Below are 25,435 nucleotides of genomic sequence, written 5' to 3'. Positions count from 1 at the left end.
TAATGCAAACCCACATACTACATCACTGAACACAAATCAGAGAGGGAAGCAAGCTCAAGTAGAGTGCGGAGCATCTAGAGCAGAGTGTATAGCCTACTGTGAACCTGTCACATGCGTTTGGACTCTTACTGCACAGCCGGTGGATATTTAATCACTATCGGAGATTTTTTCTCCTTTCAAAGTGGCTGTAAATATATCAGCGAACTTGATTAGACTAAAATACCTCCTGTTCTTGATGATACAGCGCTGTTTTTAAACACCGCGGCTGACAGGATATGGCGAGTGTTCAGCCGGTGGCCACGCCGGGCGATAGAACACCTCATCCCTGCCACAGGCATCACGGAGCCGCCGCCGCGGGCTCTGGTACCGGTGACATGATGATGATGATGTCTTGCTCCGGCTCGGTGGTGCTACCGGCCGGGGTGATAAACCCATCGGTTCCCATCCGGAATATCAAGACGAAATTCGCAGTGCTCACCGGTCTCATTCAAGTCGGTGAGGTCAGCAATAGAGACATAGTGGAAACAGTGTTGAATCTGGTAAGTGTGACTTCTTGTGGCTGTGTTTCAAAACCTACTCACTACGTAGGCTAGACAGCATTTTTGTGGCTCTTTGAGCGATCCAATGGACTCTAGATAGTCAGCTTTTAAGGTTTTGAGACTGACTTTGGGAGTCATAAACCCCTTGAATGAATGATGTTGTGACATTATATCACAGATTGTGTGTGTTCGGATACAGCATTTATGTTGTGCCCTTATGTTCTCATTACAGTCACTGACATATGGCAAAGTGTCTGTCACACTTATCAACAGTAACCAAACAGGTGTCATACATGCAATCTGTGGTACTATCTTGTTACTCTTGTTCTTTATTAAAAACATCCTTAAAGCAAGGTATAATCTCTCTTTTGTTAGACTTTTTGTTAAAAACTATTTGGCAATTGGGGAAGAAAAATAAACTTGATTTAAAATGCATTTTCTGAAAACAAATCTTGTCTTAAACAAGTTCACTTCTCAAGTATGCTACATTTTTCATGTTGCTGTGATGTTCAGATATTAATACTGGACATCTAGCCAAAGAAGATTATTTTCTTTTATTTATTTAATTAATTTCTGGCAGTGTTTTAATATCTTATATTGACTCATTTTTAAGTTTTATATGTTCTGCAACAACAACAACAACAACAAAAGATGTTAAATTCTGGAAAGATTGCACAATTCTTTTCCATCATCCTTCAACTTATACAAAAAAAAAAAAAAAAGTGTCTCTTTATTTAAAATGCCAATTTTTTAGAGGAGCATCCAGACCTGAGAATGTAATTTCTGTAAAATGTCCCTTTTCTTTGAAGTTTACTTCTTTTTTTTTTTTTTTTTCCCACTCATATATCTTTATCATAATAAATATAATATAGTAAATGCCCTATACGTGTAAAAACAGGCAGACTCATTGCATGTTTGTTTAGCTATAATGCACTTTAGTCTTAAGTTAATAGTCTATTTGCTGAGTATTTGTTAAAATAGGTTTTCGTGGAACACACAAGACCTGGGCCAGGGTGTTTGGTCAAACATTACTTATTCTTTTAACTGTGGTACAAACTTTTTGTACTTGTTGTGATTCTTAGTTAATAGCCTGAGTAATGAGCTGTCACTTACCTGCTGGAATACACTAACCATATTAAGACATTTATCCGCCTGGGTGTGTTTTTCAGTAAACGTGATCGATTTGACAATCACAGAGATTCACACAGTTTGATGCATTGAACTAAGGAATATAGATTAAGAACCAGAGGCTCATCCAGCATAGAAAAACTCAGGATCAGGTGTTTCTTTTGTGACTGCTGTCTGTCTCACACAATAGCAGCTCATGGTGAGTCAAGGAGGCGATGCTGACAGCGTTTAGACAACAGGTCTATTCCTGAGCTCACAGGTGCTGCTGTTTACCGCACGGCAGGGTGCATTTCTGATTTGACAGTGGAGGGAATAATTACTGCCCCTCCCTTAGACACCATTTGCCAAGGGTTCTTCAGCCACCATGCACAAAAGTATTTCCATAATAAACAGTGTTTATCAGTCAGTCAGTTGTTTTAGAGAGAGAGCGAGAGTTTTGTGTACCTTTTTGGTGTTTTAACAAGTACTCACACCTAGGTGTGTCACAAGACCAAAATATCAGAGATCAGTGACTGCTTCATTATTCTTGATATAAATTTTAAAACCAATGCAAAAACTAATATGAACACAGCGATTTCATATATTTCATATATTAATATGTGATTAATATTAACATGAAATGGAAAATATTTATTATACAAGATATGAATTTGGTGATACAGACAGGTCCTTTCATTCACAAAAGAGATTTCATTACCATGGAAAGAGATACAATCTAAGAATTCTGGAAAAAAGTAGAAAAATTGCAAGATGTTAAAGCGGAACTCAGTAAGATTTGTGAAGCTCCCCCTATAGTTTCCTTCAGTGAATCACACCGTCGTAAATACTCCAAGCGCAGCTCGACTACAACGCTCACCAGCGCAGTAGTTTTGTAAATACAGTACAGGAAATCTCGATGGAGGTGGGTAATTTTCGAAATTGTCTTATATACATTGATTTTGAATTACTGTAAAGCATTTTGTCACTCTCGCGTGAACGTGAACATGAGGCGAGATTGTGTCGGGTCGATGCAGCTCAACTTGCAAGTGCTGTTTTCTGTCTGGCGTAGACGTGCCAGAGGGGGTTAGTGCTCGCCTGAAATACACCACTACAAGTCAATTAACCATCGTAAGAAAACTATTTATGAACGTAAAAAAGTTACTTATTTCTGCTTTAAAGTCACCATGAAATCAAAATTGACATTTTTTTTGACAAAATTGACTCGAAACGGCGTATGTGAAATTAGCTCCTACTTCAGAGTAAGGTCTAAACCAGCACTATAGGAACTATCAATGACGTGAGTGTATGTTGATTGGTCAAACACCAGCACCTGGCATTTTTAAAAAGCTGTGTAAACATATTTACTTCACAAACTTGGACAACAGTGATAACAGCATTGACCTGTTGTCTGTAGGGTTGTGTTCTTTTCTCCGCCATTGATGATTTGTAATACTGAAAGTTGTCATCTCTTAGCCCCACTTTTTGCTCTTTCAGTCACGTAAATTATGCGTTTACATTCCATCTCCGTTATCACAAAACCCCTGACACACAACTGCTGACAATCACAGTTCTGATCACATCATCCTCCACTCACCGTTTTTTAGCGTTTGTAAATGCCGCACTTAAAGACGCCGCTGTCGGCCTGTTCAGAGTTCCTATTCCCGATGCGAATGCAACCAGGAACATGACCAGGGCGAGAAATTAGTTGTCTGGGAATTATCCTAGTGGCTAGTTCCTATAAGTTCCTATAGCTATTCGGTGCGAAAGCCCCTATTGTGACATATATCTGAGTGAAACTTCTTCTCAAACAAGAAAAATAATGTTGGGTAGAACTTGATTTTGTCCATTGGGAATTGATTGTTGTTGTCTGCATCTCATGTGAGTGGGTTGGGCATTTAACTATTGTATTAAGTCTTTTTTATTGCACTGTCAATTTGACACGCAAGTACTTTTCAATGTTAGATCAGCATAATGAATAGCTCAATACATGTTTGGTTCTCTGTTTTATCCAAGCCCTCAGTTTTTTCTTTTTTATTAGTTTATCGTGTTAGAAATGTCACCCGAGCGATCCAGGCCCAGATCCAGGTGTGCTACACTGCTTTAACCGCTCTATATATTTGAACCGTGATATTTGCAATCTCATTATTCCCACTTCAGAGATTAATTACCGGTCATTCTGTCACAGCAGGGAGTGAAGAGATCATACCAGGCAGATATGTTGCCGCACTTGGCATGCCAGGGCAAAGACATTGTCCCGTGACTCTAATTGACTTTCAATACTCTCAATGCAACGTGGACGTCTCTTGGGTAACCGAAGTGAGAAGAACAGCATGTTGAGACAAATCTCACCTTTCTTGATCTGAGAGAGGCGAATTCACAAGTCACGATGTGACTGTCAAAGTGAGTCTTTCCAGAGACATTTTTGAGAAGTGCACTGTCAAATTTTGTAGCATGATTAGTTAAAATCACCGCCATTGTGTTAACACTGCTTTTCTTCTTCTCAGAAACGCAGTATATGAGAAGAACAGTAGTGTGGTTGCTTTGATGTCTCGATTAAGAATTGATCGCTGGAGTCTCTAGTGTGCAATGACTCTGAGATGTGTAATGGAATTGATCCCGCTAGATTTACTTTCTCCTTTTTGACCGAGGCAGCACACTCACTCGACTTTATCGTATCGTTAAATCTGATCCAGAGGAATGAAACAGTGGGAAGTTACTCCTTGTTTGTTACATTGTACTTTCAGTGCACTTTAAATCTTGTGTATCTGATTCTCTGAGAGACTTTAACAAAGCAACTCTGTCATTCCGGAAGTGTGATGTGTTGGACAGGATGATGTGTTCGAGCAGGAACAGGAAATAGGGCTATCAGTCAGCCAGGTAATCCAGACTCAATCTAACAGTAGGAAACTAGTCACCCTGTGTAAAATTCAAACCCAATATAAATTCCAACCCTATTTTTTTTCCCCTCTTTTCAAGGATGCTGCTGTTTGTTACACTTGGGCTGTTTGAGTTAAAACTCAGACCTGTGGGTGGTGAAACAGTGACTAGTATGAAATGGAGAACATTAACAATTAAGAAGCTCTTTCAAGAATTTGAAGTAACTGCAAAAGAGAATATTTTCAAAGCTGGATCTAAAAATGCATTTTGTATAATTCTGTGAACCAAGTCAGAAGGACTTCATATTTTATGAAGGTCTTTTAATGAAATAAAAAATATGTCTAGAATATCTAGAAAATGTTTCTTCTGATCTTCTCTTTTGAGTGTAGTTTTCAAAGTATGGTTGAGCACTAAATTACAAATTAAAATAAATGTACAAATCTTATTTAGACAAAGGAAACAGAAACAGATCATGATTTTAAGTTTATGCACAATGCAATACATGCGTAATTTATATATTTTTAGTTTTCATTTTAAATTTGAGTTGCATTTTTTTTTTAGCAATTTTGTTATGTGCTTTTGTAATTTTTATATTTTTTTTGCTTTTTAAAAAATGTCTATGTCCATGTCATCCAAGATGTTCATGTCTTTCTTTCTTCAGTAAAGAAGAAATGAAAGAAATTAAAGTTTTTGAGGGAAATGTTCCAGGATTTTTCTCCATATAATGGACTTAGTGGGGTTCACCGGGTTGAAGGTCCAAATTGCAGTTTCAGCGCAGCTTCGGTTTTGTCTAGCGAAACGATCGGTTATTTTCTAAAAAAAAAAAATAATAAATTCTATACTTTTTAACCACAAATGCTTGTCTTGCACTGTTCTGAGATGTGCCACGCATTACATGATCACATTGGAAAGGTCACGTGTGACGTAGGCGGAAGTACCACGATAAGGCGAAAAATTCCATCTCATTTTCTCCTCTAATTTAAAAATGATCCGACATCATTGTTTCACCTTTTTTTTGTAATGGGCGTTTGACTTTGTAGACACTGGATCGGTACCTACGTCACGCGTGACCTTTCCAACATGATTACGTAATGCGTGGTGGGTCGCGGAGCAGTGCAAGATGAGCATTTGTGGTTAATTTTTTTTTAGAAAATGACCAATCATTTCACTAGATAAGACCCATATTCCTAATCTGGGATCGTGTAGAGCTCTTTGAGGCTGCTGAAACTGCAGTTTGGACATTCAACCCATTGTACCCTGGTGAAGGTAACTATTTGGAAAAGAATCCTGGAATGTTTTCCTCAAAAACCTTAATTTCTTTTTGACTGAAGTTTGACTGGGGGTGAGTAAATTATCAGGAAATTTTAATTCTGAACTAATATTCAATCTAATATTTACATTTGATTTTATTTCAACTTTATTTTAATGAATGCAAATGATTTTTAATAGATATAGCTTTTTAATTAGGAATAGCAACACTGTTGCTATGTTGTTGCTATGGTGTTCTGAGCGCTTGTTTATCACAAATATGAAAATTCTGTCATCATTTAGTCGCCCTCATGTCGTTCCAAAAGCTGTTAATATACAATGAAAGTCAAACAACAGTGGACCCCATTGACTTTCATTGTATGGACAAAACACAAACACATTCTCTATTCTGTTCCAAGTTTACATTGATAATTGCGTCTGCTTATGCATAGATGGTTCTGTACTAACTCTCCAGTGGACAATGAAAAATAGGAACATTGGGTTCGTAAATGCATTGTGTCCAGTGTAACCTTTGTTTTTTGTCAAGAAAATATCCCTTGGGAAAGAGTCGTACAATAAATGGAGCAGAAAGAAAAATGTGTACAGAGCATTGTCTATTTCCAGAAGGTCTTGTTTTGCTCTTAGAGATGGAGGCTGTATTCAATTTCTTTGAAGTGTAGATTATATTTGTGCTGTATTTTGAACCTGTGCTTTCTGTGTATTCAGCTACAGCACACAAACCTGTCTTAGAATATGCTACCTCTGAATTTTTTGCATTGCTAATTTAACTACAACATTTTATCAGCGACGGCTCAGGGATGGAGACAGAAATGGTTTTTGTTTCTTTGCACAAAGTGAAGCATCTAGATTACATTATTCTGCTCTTTCTACCCACTCTAGGTTGAAGTTTTTATGGGCATATGTGATAGTTGCTCGACAATTAAAATATAGTCAACGGCCGCTCATTCCTGTTAATACTTTGTGGTTCCATATGGACATGGTCTTGCCTCAAAAGGTTATTTGGAGAAAGTTTGAAAGTGAACAGGATTGCGTCTGTTAGAGTTGGAGAAATTGCATCCAAAAATATAGGGTCTGTGTACGCCTTGTTACTTTTCTCTGATTGGATAGCTATCCGATCATAAAAAGACCAGGTGTAAATGCCCTTCGTAATGCTTTTGAGAAGGATTTGATCAATTCAGATCAATCAAATCACTTCAGGACGTTGTCTCAGACACATTCCAGATGAAACTGGATAAGTGTATATGCTTCTGGTTGTTGAAACCACATATGTAAATTTTACTCCTCCCAAAATGTTAAAAAATAAACATGTGAGAGCGTGTTATGGGCTATTTGAAATGTTATAGCCAGATATGATGACGGTACTGCAACACGTATCGCCACAGTAGATGAGTATTACACTGGGTAAACCCAGCCTGATCTGTTGGCGATTTAATTTCACCCGGCAACTCAGTCTGGAAACCATTACATTCATTTGTACTGCTTCTGTTACACTTTTGCGGGAACCAATCACAGACTGGCTTATCCACCTTGCTCGCTATTGGTGGGATATAACACGATGACGATAGAGAAGCACGACCGTCAATCCAATTCCTTTTAACCTCTCGACGATGCTGAATGACTTCTTTAGTTTAGCAAACAAATTGCTCGAGTGGGTGTAAATACTGATCACTTTCATGTTTTTTTGCACAACCTGCAAAAATCGCTCGATGCCATTGCTGCTTCTGCAAACCGCTGATCAATGCTACAAACCAATACAAACTAAACCTGTCTGGAGTTTTCTCGTCGCTCTGCAAAGTACGTCACCCGGATCGTTGATCTGATTGGTTGAAGGACTATCCAATTACATGAATAATGCTCGTTGATCACGCCTCCTGTGCAGTAGGAAATACATAGCAAACTCCCCAGACCAATGTTCAATTTTAAATTGAGCTTTGTCTGGTGATAGCCAGACAAACTGAGTATTTCTTCAGCCAGCCAATGTGCAAACTGTTGCAATGTTGCAGACACTCAAAACATAATCATCTTCATTAAAAGTAGTGAGCGTAAAGGTGCAATATGTAAGAATTTTGCAGTAAAATATCCAAAAACCACTAGGCCAGTGTTATATTTGTTCAGTTAAGTACTTATAATATCCCAAATGTTTCCAACTATTTGTAAATTGTGAGAAAATTGCTATTTTAACCAAGGCTCCGGGACGTGTGAGGAGTCGCCTGTCAATTGCGTCATACCCGCGTTACCCACAGTTTCCGGTTTCTTTATTTTTAGTAACAGTGATACAGAATTTTCTCCTTCATATAATACGTTTTAAAATTCACCGTCCTGCTCTGCTTCATACTACAGTAATGCTAATAATCGCATCCATGAACATGATTTCTTCCCGAGTCATATCCCGATTATTTCCACCGGCTGTGATGTGAAGACCACATGTCCCGAGATTCCGTGCTCAAACTTGGCATCATCAAGCTATGCCTTTGTTTTGAATAGGGCTCTAGCGACCTCTAGCAGACAGAAAATATTACATATTGCACCTTTAAATTGATGCTGCTCTCGCTCCTATTGTGGTCTTTGATCTTGAAAATAGCTGATGATAAATAAAATGCAGCTCATATTTGTTGCTTTTGTTGACACGAACTCTGTTAAAGGTGCGCTAGAACTTTTTTTTAAAAGATGTAATATAAGTCTAAGGTGTCCCCTGAATGTGTCTGTGAAGTTTCAGCTCAAAATACCCCATAGATTTTTTTTAATTCATTTTTTTAACTGCCTATTTTGGGGCATCATTATAAATGAGCCGATTCAGGGTACGCGGCCCCTTTAAATCTGGTGCTCCACACCCCAAGAGCTCGCGCTTGCCATAAACAACATAAAAAAAGTTCAAACAGCTAATATAACCCTCAAAATGGATCTTTACAAAGTGTTCGTCATGCAGCATGTCTAATCGCTTAAGTACAGCGTTTATTTGGATGTTTACATTTGATTATGAATGAGTTTGAGTCTGTGCTCCGTGGCTAACGGCTAATGCTACACAGTTGGAGAGATTTATAAAGAATGAAGTTGTGTTTATGAATTATACAGACTGCAAGTGTTTAAAAATGAAAATAGCGACTGCTCTTGTCTCCGTGAATACAGTAAGAAACGATGGTAACTTTAACCACATTTAACAGTACATTAGCAACATGCTAATGAAACATTTAGAAAGACAATTTACAAATATCACTAAAAATATCATGATATCATGAATCATGTCAGTTATTATTGCTCCATCTGCCATTTTTCACTATTGTCCTTGCTTGCTTACCTAGTCTGATGATTCACCTGTGCACATCCAGACATGTAATCCCTTTCATAATGTTGGGAACATGAGCTGGCATATGCAAATATTGGGGGCGTACACCCCGACTGTTACGTAACAGTCTGTGTTATAGGTGCGTTCACGTGGCCTCGAAATTCCTGTAGTTATGAGATTCTAGCTTGTAAAAAAGTGTTCACGTCCTCGTAGAGCTCGTAATTACAGCTTCTACCATGTGGCCGCTGTACCACCTGACCGCTGTAGATTAATTTAGGCGTTGATAGTGGTGCCATGGAAACGCATAATTACCAGTCCGAGGACATGAACAGCTCCGAATATAACGTCACGTGTTGTCATTTCAAGAATCCGGTAAATACGAGGTGACGTGAACGCAGCATAAGTTGAGATTTGCCTGTTCTTCGGAGGTCTTTTAAACAAATGAGATTTATATAAGAAGGAGTAAACAATGGAGTTTGAGACTCACTGTATGTCTTTTCCATGTTATTTAACTATGCCAAGGTAAATTCAATTTTTGAATCAAGGGCACCTTTAAATTTGCTTATAACGTGGGAATTAAAGATCAGATTTATGTTCATTTTTCAGAGACGCATATATGTGGCCAAGTGTAAATGGGACCGTATTAACAAATCAGAGCAGTAAAAACACATGAAGTGACCAGCTGTAAACAGGCCAATTAAATGTCTCATGTCATTCCAAACCCACTTGCTGTTATTTTTATCTGTGAACAGAAAAGTAGTCTTCACACAGCTTTCTTCCATTCAACAGCAACCACAAGCTGAAATTGAAGTAATTTTTCACTTTCAAATGAATCATTCAACTCAGTATGCAGCTCTCAAATAAAAATGGCTCCTATGGCTTGGTTTGACGTGGTGGTGACCACAAGAACCCATGTCTTTTCCACACCTGAAGTGTGAAAAAAAGATTTGAAATACTACTTTTATGGCACCTTTTTGTCCTTTGTGGAGTTTGACAGCCCATGGTCACTATAATCTGTCAATGTATGGAAAACATAGTGTGTAGATTTTTCAAAATTCTAATTTTATAGCAGCATACAGATTTGAAACAAGGGTGAGTAAATAATGACTTTTTAGGGTGAACTATAATGAGTTCTCTATTGCATAACCTCAGCGATAAGCCAACTTTTTTCATGATAATGAGTAGTAAAGAGCATGAAGGTTAATGTTGCTGACTCTAATTTCCTTCAACAGTTTGATTCATACAAAGCTTTTCAGAGGCCTAATCGACAACAAATATCCGTCATTTCCACAGAAGCGAACACAGGAACCTTTAGCGGTGAGGAGAGATCTCTCGTGTTCCCAGCCATGTGCTACAAGACCGAGTCTTGACAATGTGCCTTATCTGGGCTAATTAAGAACGACGCTGTCGTTAATCTCCCTCTGCCACGAAGTCTGAAATGAAAGCTGTTATACTGATAAAGTGGAAATGTTTTACCCTGTAGGTAGCTTTTATTGCTTGAAAATTGTTAAATTAGGTTAATGTGAACAGAAAGCTATTTGTGGTGTAATCGTGCTGTCTTTAACAATCACTGCTGCTTTATATCCATGTGGGTTTACTTTAGAGTCGTATGTTACTGGAATACAAAGCATTTAGGATGTTTCCAATCTTGGAATGTACGTTGATAAATGCCGATCGGATCTACTGTTCTGGTTGTTTGCTCCACGTCTGCAATATTAATCAAAGGGCTTAAAGGGATGACATCCACCTTGACCTTACCATTGTGGAGTCGAGACAATTTTTCATTTGTCATTTTAAAAGAAATCTGTCATTATATGAGCACTTACTCTCCGCACTGGGTTAAAGTTTGCAAAACCTGTTGTGGTTTTTCTCATTGCTATTGCTTAAACCACTAACCAGGTGTTAAACTCCAATGTCTATCTCACGCCATTTGTACTATGCACATGAATAATATCTTAAATTTTGGATGTATCGCTGTCACATTTGTGAAATCTAGGGCGAAATATCAGTCAGAAGTTGTTCCTCTGATGTTGAATGCAGCAAATTCTGTGCTGTATTTTGGTAGCAAAATTCGATTTTGCTACCAAAAATGTATAGAATAGTGGTAAATGTCACAATCACAGTCAGTTCCTGTCACTTCCTGGACTACATTCCCCATAATCCTCTCTGCCAATCACCTGCACTCACTCCACCAATCACTACACTAATCACCACATCCAGCTGCCATGCATTACCTGGACCATAAAAGACTCACACACTCATCACCTGATCGCGAAGTCTTGTTTTCACTCGTGTTACATTTCTGAGCGTTTCCTTGTATCCTGTTTGTCTATCTGTGATTGATCTTGCTTGATTCCTGTTTTACGACCCATTGCTGCCTGCCTCGATCCTTGCCTGTACCCTGACTACGACTCTGCCTGTTCCTTATTGCTCCTGTTTGTTCCTGTTTGACCCTGCCTGTACGACCACGCTCACTTCTAATAAAACGCTGCATTTGGATCCCTACCTGAGTCCCGCCTTCGTTACAGAAGACTTCGCCCTCTACGATCCAGCAGCTTCCACAAGCGTTTCCAGCCTCAACATGGACCCAGCTATACGTCTCATCCGCCTTCGTCAAGGTAATAGTACCCTGGAGGACCACATTCAGAAGTTTCTGGATATTGCCTATTATGCAGACTGGCCTGACTGTGCACTTATAGACTTTTTCTGCGATGGCATTAATCAACCCCTCCAGGATAAACTTAGACAAGAGGGACCGCGTTCATCACTTACTTGCTTTCTGGATTATGCATTATTGACTGTTGGTTCTCTGTTTACTGTGGGGGTCGCGGAGGAATGCGACACCATGGTAGATCATGTAATGGCCGCCTCGCCAGATGACACTCACAAAATGGCGGTCACCACAATAACAACACCAAGTCAAGTCAGCACTGATCGCCCAGAGCAACGTCACGCCTTCGCTGATCGCCCAGAGCAACGTCACGCCTTCGCTGATCGCCCAGAGCAAAGTCACGTCGCCGCTGATCACCCAGAGTCACGTCAGGTCTCTAGATCAGTCCGGGAGCGGAGAGTGTTGCGTTCCAGTGTGACCGATCCACCGTTGATTTCAGTCCGAGCAGCTGGCATTCCCAAGTCTCCGTCGGCCGCTTCGCTCTCAAGCCCGGTGGCCGCTTCGCTCTCAAACCCGGTGGCCGCTTCGCACTCAAGCCCGCCGGCCGCTTCGCACTCAAGCCCGCCGGCCGCTTCGCACTCAAGCCCGCCGGCCGCTTCGCACTCAAGCCCGCCGGCCGCTTCGCACTCAAGCCCGCCGGCCGCTTCGCACTCAAGCCCGCCGGCCGCAACGCTCTCAAGCTCGCCGGTTTCAGCGCTCTCAAGCTCGCCGGCGTCAGCGCTCTCAAGCCCGCCGGTTTCAGCGCTCTCAAGCTCGCCGGTTTCAGCGCTCTCAAGCCCGCCGGCCGCAACGCTCTCAAGCTCGCCGGTTTCAGCGCTCTCAAGCTCGCCGGTTTCAGCGCTCTCAAGCTCGCCGGTTTCAGCGCTCTCAAGCTCGCCGGTTTCAGCGCTCTCAAGCTCGCCGGTTTCAGCGCTCTCAAGCTCGCCGGTTTCAACGCTCTCAAGCTCGCCGGTTTCAGCGCTCTCAAGCTCGCCGGTTTCAGCGCTCTCAAGCTCGCCGGTTTCAGCGCTCTCAAGCTCGCCGGTTTCAGCGCTCTCAAGCTCGCCGGTTTCAGCGCTCTCAAGCTCGCCGGTTTCAACGCTCTCAAGCTCGCCGGTTTCAACGCTCTCAAGCTCGCCGGTTTCAACGCTCTCAAGCTCGCCGGTTTCAACGCTCTCAAGCTCGCCGGTTTCAACGCTCTCAAGCTCGCCGGTTGCTATGGACTCTCGTTCGCCTATTGCAGTGGACTTAAGCACCCTGGACGCGATGGACGAAATGGCTGCTTTGCCAGTGCCCACGGGCAAGATGGCCGCCCCTGCGGTGCTCAAGGATGCAGGGGTTGTTTCAGCCATTGAGTCCGCTCCAGCCAGTGAGTCCGCTCCAGCACAGCCTGCTCTCCTGGTCAGTCCTGTCTTGGCCCAGAGGGCTGTTCTCACCTTTTATGTCTTGGCTGTCCTACGTGCTTTGAGGAACTCAAGCTCTATTGCCGTCCCGGAGCAGCCCGAGCCCGCTGCCGTCCCGGAGCAGCCCGAGCCCGCTGCCGTCCCGGAGCAGCCCGAGCCCGCTGCCGTCCCGGAGCAGCCCGAGCCCGCGTCGTCCCGGAGCAGCCCGAGCCCGCTGCCGTCCCGGAGCAGCCCGAGCCCGCTGCCGTCCCGGAGCAGCCCGAGCCCGCTGCCGTCCCGGGAGCAGCCCGAGCCCGCTGCCGTCCCGGAGCAGCCCGAGCCCGCTGCCGTCCCGGGAGCAGCCCGAGCCCGCTGCCGTCCCGGGAGCAGCCCGAGCCCGCTGCCGTCTCGGAGCTGTCTGCTCTCCTTGATACGGCCACGGAGGCCGTCACCGAGCTGGCCGCTCACCCTGATACGTCTGCCCTGCTGCCGACGCCACCCAAACTCCTTGCCCACGAGCCCGCTACGGACCCCGCTGAAATCCCCAAGAACTTTTTTGGGGGGGGCAGTATACCTAGGGGTGGGGAGCTTGTGGGAGGGGACCCTGCTCGGCCACTGCCGTCATCGGCCTTTGAACTATTCTGGCCATTCATGGACCCTGACCCGCCGTGGTCACCCAAGCCGCCTGACCTGCCGTGGTCACCCAAGCCGCCTGACCTGCCGTGGTCACCCAAGCCGCCTGACCTGCCGTGGTCACCCAAGCCGCCTGACCTGCCGTGGTCACCCAAGCCGCCTGACCTGCCGTGGTCACCCAAGCCGCCTGACCTGCCGTGGTCACCCAAGCCGCCTGACCTGCCGTGGTCACCCAAGCCGCCTGACCTGCCATGGCTACCCAGGCCACCTTACCTACCGTGGCCGCCCGAGCCACCTGACCCGCCGTGGCTTTCCGACACTCCGGACTCGCCATGGTTGCCCGAGTTCCTGGACCTGCATTGGGGACCCCGTTCCTGTCTGCATGCAGGTCTCCAATGCACCCACCCTCCCTCCCTAGCTGTTCCTTTTACGCCGCGAGGACGCGCCTTCCGGGAGGGGGGCGTTATGTCACAATCACAGTCAGTTCCTGTCACTTCCTGGACTACATTCCCCATAATCCTCTCTGCCAATCACCTGCACTCACTCCACCAATCACTACACTAATCACCACATCCAGCTGCCATGCATTACCTGGACCATAAAAGACTCACACACTCATCACCTGATCGCGAAGTCTTGTTTTCACTCGTGTTACATTTCTGAGCGTTTCCTTGTATCCTGTTTGTCTATCTGTGATTGATCTTGCTTGATTCCTGTTTTACGACCCATTGCTGCCTGCCTCGATCCTTGCCTGTACCCTGACTACGACTCTGCCTGTTCCTTATTGCTCCTGTTTGTTCCTGTTTGACCCTGCCTGTACGACCACGCTCACTTCTAATAAAACGCTGCATTTGGATCCCTACCTGAGTCCCGCCTTCGTTACAGGTAAATATGACCACGCTTTTTCTAATTGTATAAAAACAGAGGTGAAATCCCATCGAAGTAGGATTCTGAACAATAAATTCCAGATTGTGTGGATTTCTATTGAAATGAATGGATTTTGCTCATGAAAATTTGCTAATCAACAGTAAATGTGAACACACCTTAATACATTTCAAAAATATGGGTAGGGGAGAGTGGGGTAAGATGAGCCAGTGGGTAGGTTGACCCAACCCCTGTATCTTAGCAACCATACCATTTTATTGTCATGTGACCATATATTTTAGAACCACCCATCATTTCTGCCAGACTGTGAAAAGGAGAAGCAGATGGGAGTGGAAGTCATTCATTTACTTTAAAAATGTTAACATAACAGAACAGTTTCATCAAAGCAAATTTGTCCAGGTCTAAAACTATTTGTGATGCATATTGGTGATTTAGCAACGTATAAAACCAGTCATTTAGCTAAATATTATGCTGAATTGAATTAGCTAGCTTTTCTTAAAATGGCAGCTATGGGGCAAAGTGAGCCAAATGCTGTGGGGTACATTGAGCCAGTGTTTTAACTTACCTTCAATTTAAGTTAAATCTAAAGTATAAACTAGTGTAATTTCAATGTAATATTACACAACTGGTTTAGTTTATCTTTATTTCCAACATTATTTGATAGGAAGAGTTTTACAAGTACACCAAATTCTTCTCTGATATGAACCAGAGGATGTTTAATCATATATATCTTTCCACCTGTAGTCTCCAATGGCCTAACATGGTCAACATTGCAGAAAAACTTCCATGTAAATAACCTTTTGACTAAAATGTTTATTAGTTTCAGTGACATTTATTCATTCTTGTTTAGTTTTTATTTAATTTTACACTACAAACTCTCTGTTTAGTCTGTTTATAGGAAGGTTAGAACTTTGGTGTTCAACATATTGTTTCAGAAATGCAAACAATTAAAGATGTTGACATTTCAACTTCATTTGGTGGGTTTTATGTTGTTTAATTAAGCTTTAAAAAAAGAAATATTTGTAAAATATTTTTACGAAGAATATTTGTAAAAGGAAATTTATTAAATTAGTTTTTAAAATAGGTAAATTACCTTTAAAATTTCACATGGGTTCGATTCAGATTCAATTAGATGATCAGTTTTCACCCACCTACTGACTTGGCTCAACTTACCCCTAACTTGGGGTAAATTGAGCCAGAGGATCACTTTTTTTATAAGAAGCCATATTTTTAGAACCCTTTGTCATAGATGTATTCTACGGAGCCCCTAAAGGGACATGGTGGTAGAAAAAAAAAATGGGAAGGAAGGAAATTTTACGTGGTGGTGGAAAAAAATTAGGGATGGGAGGAATTTTTTTTTTTTTCAAATCTTTTGCGTTCCCTCGCAAAGATGTTTTGCGTTCCCTCGCAAAGTTATAATAGTTCCCTTGCTGTGAGCTCGGACAAACACTTCCTCTTTAATGTCCTGCTGGCTGACAGTAGTGTTTCAGTTAGTAACATACGTTAATAATGCACACAAATAAAGTGCGGCTCATAGAGTTTGAACTTGTTGGACTCAAAAATGAAGAAATGCAGTCAGTGCTTATGTCAAGCAGTTCAGTTGGCAATATATTCACAGATTCGAGCTTCCCGGATTAATAACTCGTGAGCTAAACGTTGTTAAAACAAAAATGCAGCTACTTCAAGACTAGACAACAAGCTACAACAACCCAATTTTCCTCAAATATGCTTTATAATAAATTGGTCTCTATGAGCAGGCGGCGGAGATATATGCCTGAAGGGACCAACTGAAAAGTGCAATATCACTATTTCTGACGTAGTCCAAGTACTTTGCAATGTTCGGTTTGTCGCGTCCAGTGTAGCTTTTAGCTGATGCAATGTGGCGCGATGTGACGTGACAACGGTCGTGTCTGGTGTAGACACGGTGTTTGGGCCTCATTTGGGACAAATCGTTCTCTCTTCTGCTATTTAAAATGAAGTTTTGTTGGTCCTTGATATTGCTACTCGCAGTGCTGAGAGCCACCAAATTCTTAAAGTGTTGACCTGCATTTGCTCCAACTCCCCTCGCTGTCCCAGATGAAATATAGATTTTAAAACTCGAATTCATAAGGAGGCTGTGTAGAATTGGCTAGAGCAGCTAATTTTTCAGAGGTCAGACATACTTAATGCCAGAACGCTGGTAATGAGGTTCTAGGTTTGTTTCTGTCGCCCCACTGCGCTGTGTGCTTGCATGGATTAGCAGCTCCCCTGGCTGCCGATAAAGACTGAATACCTGGGGTAGGCATGAAAACCTCCATCAAAACAGTCACCAGGCTTTCATTAGATTTAAAGAGCTGTTTATCTGACTGTGCCTAATAGCATATGAATGCAAGTTTATTTGCTTTTCAATATTCAACTTAATGTCATAGTTAATTATTTCATTTTTTGTTTTTAGTCGTTAATTACATTAGCATAATGTTAGATGATATTAAATGTCTGAAGTGTGTAATTTTTTGATGTTTATGTTTTTATGTTTAATATGCAGAGATGATAAGTAAGCCATTCACTGATTGATTTTACAAACACAACACACAAAAAATGTGTATCACGACACAGCAACACTGACTAAGGGTCGTTTACACGACAACGGTGTACTAAAAACAGAAAACTTTTTCATGTACACATGACAACATTATCAAATGATCCCTGTTCACACAGATCCACGAAAGCGACTAAACATGCTGTTTCATGCCAGGCCAGTAGTTGGCGAAGTCACTTTGTAATGAATCACTATGCACCTATAGACTGAACACGTAATATGCATGCGCATGCCGTCGATATGGTATCGTTTTCAAAAACTTGCACTTTGAAACACGTTTTCAAAAGCTTGCATTTCAGGCAGCCAAAACGTCATTGTCGTGTATGTGAAGTTTTTAGTTTTTGTGTAAATGGCCAATGACTTTAGACTGGGGGCGGGACTATCTATCTGTCTGACCAGTGCAGTGTTAGGAAACCTGTTTGAAAAAAGTCATAATTTTTGCAATTCCTTATTTTATATATTTAAAACACCATTCCATTGGAACACCATTCCAAATTTTTCAAGTCAGTAAGTTTTTTTTCCAATTTATTTCATTATTTAAAAGAAATTAATACTTTCACATTAAACTGATGTGTGACAGAGTCAAATAAATGCCTTTTTTGAACTTCCAAATCATCAAATAATTCCAACCCGATCTCACGGCAATTCGTACGTATTTTACGAGGTGGCTAAATCGTATGAATTCATACGACCTCACTCGTACTAATTCATACGTTTTTTGCTAAATCGTATGTATTTTACGAGTTGACAAATTCGTATGAATTCCTACAAATGACCTACCCCAAACCCCGCCCCTAAACCTAACCGTCACTGGGGTTTAGACAAATCGTACGAATTTGCACGAGTGAGATCGTATGAATTTATACGAAATAGCCACCTCGTAGAATAAGTACGAATTGGTCGTGAGATAGCGTTGAATAATTCAGGAAAAAAATGATCAAAGTTTCCACAAAAATATTAAGCAGCAAAACTGTTTTCAACATTGATGATGATGATAATAATAATAATAATAATACATGTTTCTTGAGCACCATATCATCATATTAGAATGATTTCTGAAGGATCATGTGACACTAAAGACTGGAGTAATGATGCTGAAAATTCAGCTTTGATCACAGCAATAAATTACTTTTTAAAATATAGAAAAATAGAAAACTATTATTTTAAATTGTAATAATATTTCACAGTATTACTGTTTTTACTGTATTTTTGATCAAATAAATGCACCCATGGTGAGCATAAGGGACTTCTTTCAAAAAGAGTCCGCAGTGCCATATGACAAATATCATATTTTAACGATAAATGCTGTGGTTGACCAATCAGAGCTAAGTATTATATGGAACCTTATAATAAAAAAATCTCTATCCGTCTGTCTACCTGTTGAATATGTTATATTTGATATTCTTAAGATGTGAGGAAATACTTATCCATATACTGAAAAGAGCACAGACTAATAATTAATGATTGATTTTCCCTGACAAAGATAATTTGGAATGCTCTGATCCTTCCATTAACGATTAGCTGTATGCCAGGGAGGTACAGCGTTAACATTTACCTGAACTAGTCATGTGCTGTCTTCCATGAACATTTTTAATAGGTTAATTTAAAACCAAACTTTTGGGAAGACCCAAAGTAGAGAGCTCACCTTTTAAACTCTTCTCCAAAACTATATTCCAAACAATTCCAGTCATGAACGAGTGCAGATAGCAAACCATGCAAATGTGACCTTATGGGCAGTCGATACACAAGACTAGAGAAGCAGTCAAGGAAATAATGGCTATCCAAGGGTTTGGAAGTGAAACAGCTGTTCAGCTAAATTAAATCTGCTGATTTCATGGTGAAATTTGATGGTTAATGTGAGAGTTGTGCTTTTCATGCATATCTAGTGAGTCCTGTTAACGTCAGACATAAAGTGTAACTGTGTCCAAAGCATTAGTCACAGTCCTCTGGCATTGTGTGTAGAGTTCTGGAATGGTACGCACAGGACTGTTGCTTCAGCAAATACATATTTGCCTTTAGAAAACGGGAAATGACACAGCTAATCCGAAAATTCTCTTTTTGATCGCAACACATACATGAAGCTTATCACGAATTAGCCAGATTCAAACCTCATCTGTTGCACCCCTGAGTAACGACAGAGAGCTATTCTGACTGGATGGGCTTATTTTTAAAGGACATTTTAGGGGCATGTGGCCTGTTTTTAACATTACACACAACGTGCCGTGTAATGCATTTCTGAAGTCTGCTTGACTCATAATGAAAGTAAATGGCTGCAGTAGTGATTCATCCGGTAACCTGGATGCATTTAAAATGAAAAGACAAATGAAGAGGTGAAAAGGTCTTTCGGAAAAGTACAAATTGGAAGGGTGTTGGAAGCACAAATCTAAGACTAAGCCATTGACTAGGATTAATAGTAATTATTGGTGACATCTGAAATTGTTCCCTATATTCAGTGATTTCTCTCTCCAGTGAGTGTGCTGTTTAATTTTTTTTATTTTTTTTTCAGCTTTGACGTCAATAGATAATTTTGGGAAATAATACAAATTATAGACCTTCAAAATTCAGCGAGAACCTCATATGACACTTACTGACACTGAATAATGCATATCTTCACCTTGGAATTATAATGTTCTATCTGACATTTTTGTCAAAATTGAGTCACATATTCTTATTCTGTGGCAACTTATTTACATTATGTGATGTTGTTATGAAGTTTTGTACATTTTGGGACCTTTTTAGAAAACAAAAAGCTTCTATCTACAAAGGAGTATGGACTGCAAACACTTTGAAGCTCAATATCTCAAAACTGCTCAGAATGCAGATTGAACCTTATAATTCCAAGGTGGAGAATTATGTACGCATTGACAACAAATCCACGGAGCATGATTTATAAATCGAGGGAACAAAATAGTAAATCGTGTGCACAATTTAGTAAATCGAGGGAATGAATTAGAAAGTCTTGCGCACAATTTTATTTTTTTTCTTGCATATGCATATAATTTCAGTTCATATGTTTTTTAAAAGGGATAGTTCACCCAAAAATGACAATTCTGTCATCATTCACTCACCCTCAAGTAGTTCCAGAATCCAGCAGATCTCGCCCCCCCCATTGACTACCATAGTATTATTTATTTATTTATTTTCTGGTAGTCAATGGGGGGCAAGATCTGCTTGGATACAAACATTCTTCCAAATATCTTCTTTTGTGTTCAGCAGAACAAAGAAATTTATACAGGTTTGGAACTACCTGAGGGTGAGTAAATGATGACAGAATTTTAATTTTTGGTTGAACTATCCCTTTAAGTCCTGGGATGTTTGTATGTTTGAATGTTACAAAGATTCCTACTTGTAGTTTCAAAATTCAACTCATAAATAGGACCTTTCAAACGTGACTTGAATAGTGTGGTCACATTTACAGTTCAACAAAATATTGTGGGCAAAATACAGCAATTTCAGTTGGAATCTGTGCAACTGAAAGAGTTTAACAAGAAGGCAAAAAAGTTCCCCACTCATATTTCCCTCGTGTTTATTTGGTCACACAAATTTGCCACCTTCACCAACAGAAAGAGTTTGGTTGAAAGTAAATTCTGTGTGAGTGGTGCTTATAGCGCCGTCGCGGTGAAGGAATTTGCCTTGCTCAATATCGCAATTTTTATGCCACCTCGTGAAAGGGACTGTCTTTGAGTGAGTCTTTAAACTGTTCATTCAACTACACGTTCAAAAACGCTAATTCATTCAAAGAGAGGTGTAATGAAACAAGCAGTTGAAATCATTTTAAATTTGAGCACCACTTTAGAAGACTCATCTGACAATGTGCAATGCGTCGATGCTAAGACCGAGATTTTGCTTTCCTCCAGTAGCCCCTCACTGCAGAACACACAAGATCCAGGGGGCGGAGATGGGTAGGTTAAGGGATATGTAAAGTAGGAGGAGTTGGATCCAGATCCAGGGGGTGGAGATGGATAGGTTAAGGGATATGTAAAGTGTGAGGAGTTGGATCCAGATCCACGGGGCAGAGACGGGTAGTTTGGGGATATGTAAAGTGGGAGGAGTTGGATCCAGGGGGTGGAGATGGATAGGTTTAGGTCCAGGGGGCTGAGACGGGTAGGTTTAGATCCAGGGGGCAGAGATGGATAGGTTAAGGGATATGTAAAGTGGGATGAGTTGGATCCAGATCCACGGGGCAGAGACGGGTAGGTTTGGGGATATGTAAAGTGGGAGGAGTTGGATCTAGATCCGGGGGTGGAGATGGGTAGGTTTACATTCAGGGGGCGGAGACGGGTAAGTTTAGATCCAGGGGGCAGAGATGGGTAGGTTTAGGGATATGTAAAGTGGGAGGAGTTGGATCCAAATCCAGGGGGTGGAGACAGGTAGGTTTAGGGATATGTAAAGTGGGAGGAGTTGGATCCAGATCCAGGGGGTGGAGATGGGTAGGTTTAGGTCCAGGGGGGCGAGACTGGTAGGTTCAGGGATATGTAAAGTGGGAGAAGTTGGATCTAGATCCGGGGGCAGAGACTGGTAGGTTTAGATCCAGGGGGCAGAGATGGGTAGGTTAAGGGATATGTAAGGTGTGAGGAGTTGGATCCAGATCCAGGGGGCGGAGATGGGTAGGTTTAGGGATATGTAAAGTGGGAGGAGCTGGATCTAGATCCTGCCCCCTGAATCTCATGTTCTGCAGTATGGACCTTCTCCTTTCCTTGAAGATGACAAACTTCAAAACATGCAAATATTGCGGTTGCTGCGGTCTTGCATTCCTCTGCACTGTAGTTGGCTCATCAACAGCGCGTATTACTATATCGCAGTTATCGCGACAGCCATAGTGCTTCATACATTGCTACATTTTTAACAATGGTCCTTTTTTGCCCACAAAGTTCGCTAATGTGACCGCATCTTTTTTCGAACAACACTTCTGTTAATGACTTTTACACATAAATTCTCCCACCTTCTGAATACAATGCTAAAATATTGACCGACTCATTTAGTGGCACTGAAACACGGTTTCTGAATCTACAACGTGAAACACACTGCTCTAGTGTAGTCTGATTCCTGAACGAATGTGCTTTTTCGAAAAATAAGTGAATTAGATATGTTACCACATATTTTTGTTTGTGATTTAAAAAGTCTATGTAAACACACCTTTTGGAAAATTTGTTTTAAATGTTAACTTATTATGTAAATGATCTCCAGTGGCGGCACTATACCAGGGCTTGCTGGGGCTATACCAGCAAATACATATGATAGATGTGAAGATTCATTCTTGTTAAACATCAGATAATTTAGATTTTAATATAAATTCTTGCACTTAATATAAATTCTTCACCCTAGGTTAGTGGTGATGAAAAAGAGTTTGGTTTTGACATAAATATATGCATAAAACAGATGCTTTGACGGTTTCAGGTAAAACTTCAACTTTTAAAAACATGTCTTGACACACTGCACTCTTCTCCATTTTGTTTGAATTTTTAAAAGCACAAGCACTTTCCTTCCTTTAGCTCACTGCAGTTTTAAAACCCTCATTATCTTAAAAAAAAAAAATCATTAAAAAAATCATAGTATAATGCAGTAAATGCAGGATATTGAAGTTATTGATGCACTTAAAAAAAGCTGTTATTAAGCACCCCCACCCCACACTGATGATCTCATCTCCGATCTGCCTTAAACTTCACATGTTTTATTAGAGTCCTGGCTTGAAGACATCTTCATAACAATATTTGGTTACAGTCATAGCGCCACCTGTAGGTAACAGGAAATTACATGTTTTACACTGATCTGATTAAATCTCTAGGAGGAGTTAATCACAATGTCATTTTTGGTCAGTCTAATCTAAAGGCCTTTGTGACGTTAAATTGTGAAGATCTAGAGTTTTCACTGAAGGGCGTGTCCGTGGCGGCATGACAAAATCTGATGTTTCGCCATGAAAAAGGAAGCCGTTGTAACTCAGGCATACAATGTCTGATCTGCTCCAAACTTCACGTGTGTGATAAGAGTCCTGGCCTGAACATGTATATATGCCAATATTCAGTTAGTCATAGCGCCACCTGCTTGCAACAGGAAATGGCATGCTTTACACTGTAATTCCCTCCCAGAACCACATTTCAATATGCCACAATGTACCAAACATACTAGAAACACGTTAAATCATGCAACACTTGTCTAAGTGCTAATGTATGCGATTAACGATATGAAACAGGAAGTTGTTGTAACTCAGGCATATGATGTCCGATCTGCTCCAAACCTTACGTGTTTGATAACATTCCTGGCCTGAACACATCTATATCGCAATATTTGGTTACGGTCAAAGCGCCACCTGTTGGCAGCAGGAAGTGTGGCATTTCGAAATGACTTTGGCATAACTCTCCTGTATTCATTCGCTTACATGCATGTCGACCACTGTTCACTGTTTTCCTAAGGCCAACGGGTGGCGGTGAGCCCAGGTGTGAGGGCCCTATCATCGCTGCTTGTAGCTTTAATATGGAATTGCATTTCTTTTTTCCCCAATATTTATCCTTGAAATAACTAAAATATTAAAATCAAATAAGTTCTGAAATAACAATAACAAGTCAAATGTTGGTACAGTTCATCCTGTTGTATCTCATGCGGCACATTGCAGTGTCACTCTTTATATATATTTATTTTATTTTAAGTGGTGAAATGTCCTTCATAAATCTCAGGTTGTCATTAAACTGAAGTCCAATACTGAGAAGATGTTTATGGTGTGGGACCGGAGCTTAAAGAGAAGTTAATGCTCCGTGTCTTCCGCTTTCCTCCCCACCGACTCCATCTCTGATCTCACAGAACAGCAGGCACTGAGCAGCGGAGCGCGAGCAGCTCGCGTAAAGCCTCAGACCTCTGGGAGGACCCTGGGCATGTGTGCGCCTATCTCTCGTGCATGCCTCGTCCATGCCCTCCGCAAGACGGAGGATTTAGTGATGATGAAAAGCTGACATTTTTGGAACAATCAGGGATCATTGCGTTGCATCAGCCCTCTGTTTCTACTCAGCCGGGTTGACAGATAGGGCTATTCCGGAAGGGCCATATCAGTTGCAGGCACTGCAATCCGTTTATTACCAAAAAACGGGTCTTATTTTTTGCTGGAGATGGCTTGAGGGGAAGATTTCACTCTCCCTGTTTTGAGCGCACGGCTTTTGTACTTCACAGGAAGCATTTAAAATTCATGTTGCCCCAGTTTTGCCTCTTGCCGGCAAACTGCACATCAGAAATGAGGCGCAACGTCTCCATCTCCAATCATTGAAATAAAACTGCTAGTTTTATTTACAGTGCAGTTCACAAGATAAAACACATTATATTCATGAGGGGTTTCCTCCCGTGGGCTCATAACCAGATTCTCCTTGACAGACCTAAGGCCTGTTTCACAATGAACCCACATGCAGCAGTATTTCTTTGAATAACTGCAGGAAATTATGAAAAATCTATCATCAGTCTACATAAAACAGAACCCAAACACCAAAGTGTAGTTAAATAATACTTAATCATCTGGATTCAGTGGGATTTACTTTTAGAAAGTGCTGTTTGTTTGTGTTCTTGTTTGAGTTTTTGTTATATATCTTTTTTTATTATTATTATTTTTTAAATTAAGCCTGTCTTACATTTGTGGTGTCTATTTTGGCTAAATAACATTATTTTTTCAGGTTAGCACACTTGTAAATCCCAACATAACACAACATTAAACACTAATGTATGTCTCCCTATGTTACATTTATGGACTATATATATATATATATATATATATAAAGGCCTTAATAATAATAAAAAACAAAGATATGACATCAAAAGTATGTAAGGTATTACAACTAAATGTCTTTTATTGAATCCAAAAGTTTTTATTATATTTTGGTACATATAAAGGTATTTTAAAGATTTTGAAGTGTCAAAAGGTCATTCGGTTTAACCGTCCAAAGGCCAATGCAGCCATTTGTGATTTAAATATCTTAAAATGTAATAAATGTATATATTTTTTATTCTGGCATGATTTTATATCATCATATATCAACATAGTGCAAAATGGTATTACAATTATATGTAGAAGTCGTTGCTTTGTTATGAAAAAAAAAAAAATGTCCGGAAAAATGAACTTCATTGATGTCATTTGGAGTAACCAATATAAAGAGACTTTTTTTGGATCAAGTCATGTGGTCAGTATCATGTGACAGGATGCAACATCATCTGCAAAGGACCACATGGTTGTGAAGCAAAGTAACTAACTCTCTCTTA

At 40.8% G+C, this 25,435-nt stretch overlaps 1 protein-coding gene across 1 annotated transcript in view; it reads left to right on the top strand.

Annotated features, from left to right (window-relative positions):
• The first annotated feature begins 234 nt into the window (after nt 1-234).
• The window catches only part of nbeab (neurobeachin b), a 377,709-nt gene continuing 352,508 nt past the window's right edge, over nt 235-25,435 (top strand). The window contains exon 1 of the mRNA XM_067364674.1: nt 235-539. Within this exon, the coding sequence (XP_067220775.1) occupies nt 276-539 (264 nt within the window). The 5' untranslated portion in view covers nt 235-275. The remainder of the gene's footprint in view (nt 540-25,435) is intronic.

The sequence above is a fragment of the Chanodichthys erythropterus genome, chromosome 17 (assembly GCF_024489055.1).
Source record: "Chanodichthys erythropterus isolate Z2021 chromosome 17, ASM2448905v1, whole genome shotgun sequence".
In the NCBI taxonomy this organism is placed as follows: domain Eukaryota; kingdom Metazoa; phylum Chordata; class Actinopteri; order Cypriniformes; family Xenocyprididae; genus Chanodichthys; species Chanodichthys erythropterus.
This window is presented reverse-complemented; position numbering and strand designations above follow the sequence as displayed.